The sequence below is a fragment of the Colias croceus genome, chromosome 19 (assembly GCF_905220415.1).
Source record: "Colias croceus chromosome 19, ilColCroc2.1".
NCBI classification, from domain to species: domain Eukaryota; kingdom Metazoa; phylum Arthropoda; class Insecta; order Lepidoptera; family Pieridae; genus Colias; species Colias croceus.
In genome coordinates this window covers 8,594,113-8,603,890 of record NC_059555.1, presented here as the reverse complement: position 1 = coordinate 8,603,890, position 9,778 = coordinate 8,594,113, and the positions used below count along the sequence as shown (strand labels likewise).

General features: G+C 31.7%; 1 protein-coding gene across 1 annotated transcript; it reads left to right on the top strand.

The window, feature by feature from the left end:
* Window positions 1-859: 859 nt before the first annotated feature.
* Window positions 860-8,747, top strand: LOC123700195 (collagenase-like). The gene is made up of 8 exons (XM_045647341.1): window positions 860-950; window positions 1,303-1,354; window positions 2,854-3,013; window positions 4,235-4,401; window positions 4,803-4,910; window positions 5,710-5,858; window positions 6,331-6,439; window positions 8,553-8,747. The coding sequence occupies exons 1-8, from the start codon at window positions 900-902 to the stop codon at window positions 8,693-8,695; spliced, it is 939 nt and encodes a 312-aa protein (XP_045503297.1). The 5' UTR covers window positions 860-899; the 3' UTR covers window positions 8,696-8,747.
* The last annotated feature ends 1,031 nt before the right edge of the window (window positions 8,748-9,778 follow it).

Here is a 9,778-nt window from a genome sequence, read left to right as displayed (position 1 = left end):
ATTTGAAGAAACTGATAAAGAAACACTAATTTTCCATAATACTTATAGGTACATAGATTCTTTGAAGATGTAGAAAATATAAATTGAATCTATTTTTTAATAAAAAATATCACACATATAAATGTGTATTGGTATGACAGTTGTCTCAGGTTTAATTATTATATCTGTGTAAATATAAATAAGTATTTATAAAAGGTCTACAAATCAGTACACCATGCCCTATAAGGCTGGTTGCAGAGCTTGACCGACCATCAGTGCGTACGTCAGTCGCGCTTGTCATATGTATGGAAATTCATAAAACCGTTCATAGCTAGACCGACCATACGCACGCGTATTGTCATGCGCATTAGTGTCATAGTCATACAATTGTTGATGCGTATCGTCAGGACCGACGGTACGCACTGACGGTCGGTCAAGCTCTGCAACCAGCCTAAAACACAAACATATTATGTAGTTACTGTTAATTTAACTAAAAAATCTGTCATTTTAAGGAACACACATCCATGCACGGTGTACAATATGATTCCTCTCATATATCGAAAACTACTTGACCTATTCATACTCTCATCGTTCTATTAGAAATAATATAAATCATAATTAAAATTATAGAACAAAGTTTTATCACACTGAAGTATAAAGTAAATTAAAAGATACAAAAAACGTGAAGATTATACGCATGAAATATGATTTTCCGCCTAATTTGGTTTAAAAACCACGATCGCGATTAAAATATAAAAACACATATCTAATTTACTTAAAAAAAAACAATACCTACACTTTAATTATGATAAATGTGATAATTTTTCGTTAATTTTTCATCATCTATAGATTATAAGATAACAATCCGATAGAAATATAATTTGGGGATTATTTGAAACGAAAATTCGTTAGTCGTCAAAATGGCAGCATACTTGTTGTTTGGATTTTTAGTCGCCCTTGGGCTGGGACAGGTGAATATTAGATATAATCATAGTTATTTACAACTAATATGATAAAATAATAGGATGATACGTTTTATTTTCTTTTTTAAAACGGAAGATTAGAAATAAGACTTTACTCTCTATGGAAAACTGTTTTAAAGCATCTTGAATGATAGTGGAATAATTAGAAACTATCTGTATAATATAAGAACTTATACCTATACGAATTATAGGACTTCAACAAACTTGCAAACTTGCAACTTGAGAAGTTTCATCCCAATATTGCAACTGACGCACAAGAAAGATCTGGAGAGGCTTGTTATTAAGTTATGTAATTTTTCTCACGATTTAATCTAAAATGAACAAATAATTGAAATTTCAGGGAGATTCTCTGAACACTCCACTACAACCGGCGTACATTGAACACCTTCGTAGTAAGTATAATACCTACTAGAATTAGAGAGGTTTAATTTTTTTTAATGATAAATGTGAATTTCGTTAATTTTTCATCATCTATAGATTATAAGATAACAATTAACCGATAGAAATATAATTTGGGGATTTTTTTTTATTTTTTTTTAATGCTTTGCAAAAATTATTCTCCAAAATCTTATTTTATATACCTATTCATAGTAGGGGAGAGGGGGGCATTACGGGGACGCGGGGCACGACGGGGCTATCCACACTTACAGAAAACTATACGGTCTAGATGTGTTTTGTTTTCGCTAATAGGTAGCCAATTTGTATCTCTCTTAAGTCTGAAAGTGACCGGCGAAAGGCTGCGCACGTTTGATTTTTAATAGGAAAAACGATTTTCAACGTAATTTCATGTAATTTTGAGTGACTATGAATACGCTTATAAAATGGTAAGTGTTTATTGCTACTATCATGTATTTACTTTGTTATTGCAGATAAGTTATTTATTGATATGTTTTGAACAAAAAAACTCAAACCCTCACTCATTTTATTTGATTTGTTATTTAAAATAATGTGAGAATTGGGGCATAACGGGGACATGGCTACGGGGTACGATGGGGTATCCCGTTATGTTAGAAAAAAACGAGAACAATTTAAGAGAACGAAGAAATGTTCTAATCCAAATGACCCCAAGTTAAAGAAGAACTCTAAGAAACAGAAGACCCAAAAAGACTCTTCTGAAGAGAATACCGACGAGGATACCATGTGCATGTACTGCCTTGACGGGAACCACACTATTTAAGGTCTTCGGAAGATTGGGTGGCTTGTCAATTATGTGGACGGTGGGCTCATATATCTTGTGCTGGTGTAGATGACGACAATACAGAAGAAATCCACATGTGCTTGTATTGTGACGCAAAATAAATACGTACCCCATTCTGCCCCTACCCTGGGGCACGATGGGGTTTTCATAATAGTTTCAAAAAATTAAAATTATAACGTGATATGATTATTTACATCACCAAATTCTATGCCAAATGATAGTTTAATAAGTAACCAAAGTGTTGTGATTCATTTTAATTAATAAATACATTGCGTTGATCATGTTACTGTGTATTTTCCTTAACGTCCCCATTATGCCCCTAGGTATGTACGCAAAAGGAAAAAATAAAGAATCAGATCTAACACGATAGGTAAAAAAAAATCTTACAATGTTGCGAACGTCTACTACATCTACTTTTTCTATTTTATAGGTACTTACCTAATCGTTAAACTGAAGTCGAAGAGATTACTTATTAGCCAAACTTTAAACGATAAAAATTTCAACTCGAAGAACGTTTTACGTAAACATGATACGGACACCTAAAACTTGCTACTAAAATTGTATGTTCTCAAATCTCAATACGATTTCCTACAGGATTCGTACTATGCATAGAATTTTCTTCGCTATGAAACACTTTTCCTTCTCATTACAAAGGTAACTGCAGAATGTACCATTAAACTTAATTTAATATAGGTGCTTCGTCCCGTATCGTCGCTGGTTGGGAAGCTGAAGATGGCCAGATCCCCTACCAGATCAGTTTGCGTATGGTGAACGTAAATGCTGGAGTATCATCATGTGGTGGCTCCATTATCCATCACAACTGGGTGATCACCGCTGCTCACTGTTTGGCTAAGTATGGAATTTGATGATTTATAATTGTATTTATTGAAGTGAAACTTCATTATCGGGGTTGGAAAAAAATGTAGTGTAACATTTTTTCGTTACGCGTGACATTTTTCCGTTACGCGCCATCTTTTTCTTATCCCTACCACGCGTGATTCGACGTATTTCTGTAAAGTTGCATATAGTAAATTATTTTTTTTTAAATAAGGTCATAAAGAAGTTTTACTTCTTACGTGTGTACACGCACACATTTTATTTTTTTATTTATTTATTTAACATATTTCTTACTAATATAATTTACATTATTACAAGATAAGTACCTACTCATCTTTACTTATTGAGTAAAATGTAGATACCTATATGTCCACTTATTTTTATAATGCTCGTAGTTTTTGAATATAATTAATCTATTTTGAGATTAATAAATAGATCAAGAAAAATACAATATGGCATACCTAATATTTGGCGAAGTTGTAATAATAAATAAATGAAACACAGAAAGTGTTAAATATTTGAAATAGCCTGTATTGCTTTTCTATGTGAATTTTATGATCAGTTTTTTTTTTTCATTAAATTACTTATTTTTCTTCAGGTGAAATCGGTGAAAAAGCACAAACATGTACAAATAAGTACCTATAGCCAATGGGTTTTTAAAAAGTGTAGTTTCTCAATTTTAAGCGTATTATGTCTTATCTTTATAATTATGTTTTAATAATTGTAGTTATACTCATCCATCATTTATTTAATCGCTAAGCGTATATGATAGAGTAGGTAATTAGGTAAGTACTTAACTTTTTGAGTCATGCAATGAAAACTGTGTGTTTCTTAGACTTAAGATAATTAAAAAAAAATCTAGAAATACTTAATAATATTCGTATAATAATTGAATCCGTTTATCCGTTTTCTGTCATTGTACCTACTCACAGAATTTGGGATCTTACTAAGTGTTATACCTACCTACTGGAGCATTTAAAATATTACGACAAGCTTTTTTCCATATTTGTTGATGTTTAGTTTTATGTTTGCCTAAGTATAAAACAAAACACGAACAGCTCTATATCTATCAAGCAGTTAATAAACACAGCGCTGTTTAATGAATAATCTAGGCTTTCAATAAAACGGCTGATATAGCTAGTTAGCTGCAACATTTTAACCACGTAAAATGTAAACTCTATTAGTTACGTAAAATCTATTAAAATTGTATACTTACATTATTTTCAAAATATTCCAGTCGCTTCACATTCGTGGTCCGCTTTGGGCTCACGAACCTCACTCGACCGGAGTACATCGTGGAGGCGACGAGGAAGTATATCCACCCTCAGTACCAGGAGAACGTGAACCGAGTGCAGACTGATGATATCGCTTTGTTGGGCATTGATCAGCATATTCCTTATGGCCGTGAGTTTATAGTTAACGATATTTGTTATATTGGAAGATTAGGAACCTTTCGCGTGGAGCGTTTCGGTGACAAAACATATCTACAATACATTTTGGTAGTTAAAAGTTATTTGTTAAAAATAGAGATGATTATGATTCATTACACACGATTTACAAGGATTCTTTAAATTCGAGTGTGCTGATTTTGGTTTATAAAAAACCTCAAAATTTTTTGAAAAAAAGACGAATCAATCACCGTTCTTAGTGATTGATTCGTCTATTTAGCATAGAATCTCGTAAATTAGTGTTGAATAATGTAGTGGTTTTCTATAAATGATAGCAGTCTGTACGCTATAAAGTTAAACTAATATACAAACAAAAAGTTACAAAATTATTTATTTATGATTAAATATAAATTCCAGCATACATCCAACCCTGCAGGCTGGAGAGCAGCGAGCAGACAGCGCTGAAACACATTGGAGAGAGAGTCACTGTTAGTGGTTATGGACTCACAGACGACAGATGGAATGGTAATATTTTATTATACATGTCGGAGAATTTAAATAACTCTCCATAATTAATTATAGTTAGGTAGATATGTGAAATAATATTAAATAATGACTCAGTGCGCACACCTTGCGCGGTCGATGGTGGTACCGAGACTATATCATCGAGCTACTGACTCAAGGAATATAAACCATAGCATGGCCCGACACCCCATGCATTTCATATCAATTGAATATCAACACTATGTTGTACACCATAGAGTACATTATAATAGGAAGGTATAGCCACATAACAACTACTATATTGTTATAATTCTCTCACACGGTATAAAAATACCTTTTGAATAGGAAATATAGGTACTGATGTATGTCTATCTTGCACTTTCTTATTATTGCAAATATTACGAAAATAAACAGTGTACCTAACTACAATTTCATGCTATGGATTTTCAGTAAAGTTAGGATAGGTAGTATTTGAAATCTCTCCACGTGAGAAATTGTTAAAGAATAGAAAAAAATCAAACTTGACCGATTTTTTTTTTTAATTTGGATGCTTCTAAATCTTAATATCAAAATTCTCCACATTTTTACTAATGGATTGCCGATTTACTCAATTTGAAATACACGAAATTCATAATTCGCTTAATCCTTTGAACATGAATTCAGAATTGTAAATTCAAGTCTACTCCTGTTTTTTATCTAAAAGGCACAAAAAATAGTCAACAATATGCATTGTTGAAATTGATAAATGCAGTTGCTTTTGCTAACGCTAAAAAGCTTAAATATATCAGTACAGATAATATAATACTAAATTATTTTACAGGTGGAGATTCATCTGAGGTCCTGAGATGGGTGTACCTCCGCGCCATCTCCAACGAGCAGTGCCTGATGTTCTACCCGGGCAGTACCGTCATCCAAAAGCAGACCATTTGCGCAGAATCCTACAATGACACAGCTCAATCTTCCTGCCAGGTAATTTGAACTTTGTAGATACAGAATTTTGTAATAAAAATAGGAAAATAAACAAAACCACACTTTCTAGTTCCGGAGCCTTTTCGTCTTCTGTATTTTGCAAAACCAATCGTGTAGGTATCATGAGTCCGAGTTAATGTAAAAGTAAGGACATGGCTTCCATCTTCCAAGAATTATGTACCTATAGCAAAATTACTAGTAAATATATTTAGAAATACATATTAGAATCCTATGAACATTTTAACATTAACATTAACGTTAGCATTAACATTAAAATTTACGTTAACATTCAGCAATAAAGGCCAAATGATGCCTTTTTGTAATATTGTTCTTTTTTTTTAAATTATTCCATTCATATTATTGAACAATAAAGTGTTACAAATAAATTTTAAAGAAATTATTAATTCGTAAAATTAAATCAAATCGATTTCACTTTCTTAACCCAACCTAAGAATTGTATATTTCATTGTAGGGTGACAGTGGCGGCCCTCTCACCATCGTCGACGCTGATGGAAAACCCACCATGATTGGCATCGTCAGTTTTGGATCGTCTGCTGGGTGCAATGGACCTCATCCTTCAGGTAAACTTAGATTTTTTAGATAATTAAAAAAGGTCGATAAATAACTTTTAATTCATCCATCTATTCGTATATGAAAATAATTAGTATTTGCATACTGAGTCTGTCAAAAAAATGTTTAAAAAAACATCGAATTTTATGAAATTAGTTTATTCATAATGTTTAGTTAATTCGTTTCTTTTAATCAGAAAAAACTTATATTCACATAGATATCAAGGAACAATTTAAAACTACTTACTATAAAAGTTGAACGGCCATTTTTCAGTGCTGATTTTCAATATGTTCTTATTTATTTATTACAGACAACTTAGGGCCCATAATATATAAATACCTTACAACTAACATAAGGTAAACGCAGCTATCAACGACCCATCGAAAATCTGAAGGTATTACCGACCTATAAAAGTAATTCGAAATTTAAACGTTTCCAGAACTATTCTAGCTATAGGTAGGCAAAGTTATACACGAATGTATTAATTGAGCATCGTATACTTTAACGTTAGAGTGAGTAACTGAGCAAAAAAGAGTTAAAATGCGTAAGTTGCTGCGGGGTAGCGTGGAAGCAGGACGTGTCGTACTGTTCCGTTGTTCCTTCGGGTAAGTACTGTGAGTATCTTTTTAAGACATTTACAAACAAATGACATCTATACTTTAATTTATATTACTAAATGTCAATGCATTTAAGTGTCAACTTTTCATTTCTTACAACATTTTATTAATAAAAAGTAATTTGAAACGATAAAACTTAAAATTAAAATGGGACGGTGTTAGCTTCACCAGTTTAAGTCGTGGCAGGTATCAACGACCCGTAAGTCGGCAATGGCAGCAACGTAACTTTTTGTTTTATTTTCTTTTATGTTATTATATCACACTAACACAAGTGGTCTTATGGACCAGTTTAAATCTAAGCTATGAGTCTTCATAAAAATCTATTAGCGACTAAACTTTTTTGTCTAGTGTTGTGTCTTTTAGCGTTGTCAATTTATACAAAGTTATGATATTTTCGAGGATCCCTATCGAATAGTTACAGTAGTAAATCATTGTTTTTTTTTGTTTAAACAATATGCATTTGTTCATATTTTGTATGACATTAATCAATTATAATCTATTTTATAGTCTGATGGTCAAATGAATTAAAATAACCATTTTTTTATGGGTCGGTAATACAATTTAGGTTTATACTTACATACTTTAATACCGACCCGTGTGGGTCGGCAATAGCAACTATAGGAAGCTATTACCGATCGAATATAGATTGTTTAGTTTCTCATCTACAAATTCAAATTCAAATTGCTTTATTTGCAGAATGTAGAATAAAGATGTTTGTATATACAGATAATATTGATCCTTAAACATTCCGCTCGTAATTGAGCGTGCAAATATATTTTTATTACTTTTATGACATAATAGGTGCCTATTAAAAATTATATTTTTTTTAGGTTCAATTAACATAAAACATATAATTAGGTATATTTTTTCCAGAAATATGGAGCCACGAAAGCGGCGAAAAGTATTCAGTAAAACACAACTCGCCGAAGCAATCAATCAATTAATAGCATAACGAAATATCCTAGAGTTTGAAATCCTTAATTTAATATATGTACATATATTAATAGTATTATGTTGATTAATTTAAAAGTTTGTAATTATTTAGTTCATTACTAAAAAGTACTCATTTGTTTTATTAAAAATAACTACAATAAAAAAATACGAATATATTTGCATTTTTATTTCATTTTATTAAGATCGGTAATCATCATCATCACTAGCTTCTATACATTCCATTGCTGGAAAAAGGCTTCCTCTCACATACGATCGGGAATAGCTGCATAAAAATCGTTAATAGCTTCACAGCCGTTTTTATGGGTCGGTAATAGCAACAATCGACTAAGTCACATTGTAAATTATTTTTTACAAGATAATCCTTTATTAGAATGTATTTGCTTCAATAAATACATTTTTTATACATAACACTAGCATATAAAATGAAATTATAAATCTTTAGAAGAACCAGTATACTTAAAAAATATGGTTGATTTTGAAATTGCCTTAGAGGGGTCGTTAATACCTGCGTTTACCCTACATTTAAATATTTTTTTTTTATTTTTGTTTATAGCATACGTCCGCCCCGGTTTCTACCAAAAGTGGTTCACTGAAGTAACCGGTCTTAACTTTGACTGGAGCAGCGAGGACAATGAGCCAGAAAACGAACCAGACGTGGAGCCAGAACCAGTATTGATTATTGATCAAATGCAATAATATAATTAGCTTTTTAACTTCAGTAACATGAGACAATAAAAGTTAAATTTTACTAAGTAGTTTTTTTATTTATTTTTATATGTGTATCTCAGCTTCGCCTGTAGTGTCGATGACTGGCCGTATAAATCCTACCCCCTCCTACTCTCCTCCATATACTCTCTGCTAAAAATTATCATACAATCAAATACATACTTTACGATACATACATTCTATAAACACATACAGACAAACATTCATTTTTATATTAAAAAATTTGAAAAATTATGTGATTTTTTCGGTATGCATGATAAAACGTAGTGATTATATCCTGTTTGATGCATGACTCGATTATGCAATACATTGATTAAATAGGATGCGATGTGAAGAAAATTGTATTGATGAGTATTCGGTATCACAATGATAATTTTGATAAATGAAACACATGCATTGTTATAGAAAACATAACAATACATTATGTAGTCGGCCAACTAGAATACCCTAAAAGACGACCCACTGTGTAGCTATAAGTATTTGAAATTATAAGAAACTAGGTTTCCGCCCGCGCAGTCAAAGAAAAACCGTTCCCGTTCCCGTGGGATTTGCAGGATTGCATCATTTTCCCGGGATAAAAAGGGAATATTTTCCCGGGATAGCCTTTCTCGGGTATCAAAATATCTCCATACCAAATTTCATTAAAATTGGTTCAGTAGTTTAGGCGTGATTGAGTAACAGACAGACAGACAGAGTTACTTTCGCATTTATAATATGTATTAAGTATGGATACGAAAATACTATTATTTCTATGAACATTTTGACTTTTGAGTACATACTTATCTACTCAAATGTACTTTAAACCGATTAAAAAATACGGTAATTACTAATTAGATATGCGTGAATGAGTTGTCGAATTAATTAGATCCTTATCGTTTTAAATGATAATCACACGAAATAACAATAAACCTAATTGAGCGTAAAACAGGTGATATTTTGTGATATTAATATTTATATCACTGTTTTCGCAATATAAGATTGTAACAATAATAATCAATGAGAAGATTATAGTTTATCATGAACGAGAACTAAATTATAATTACTAGACCTACA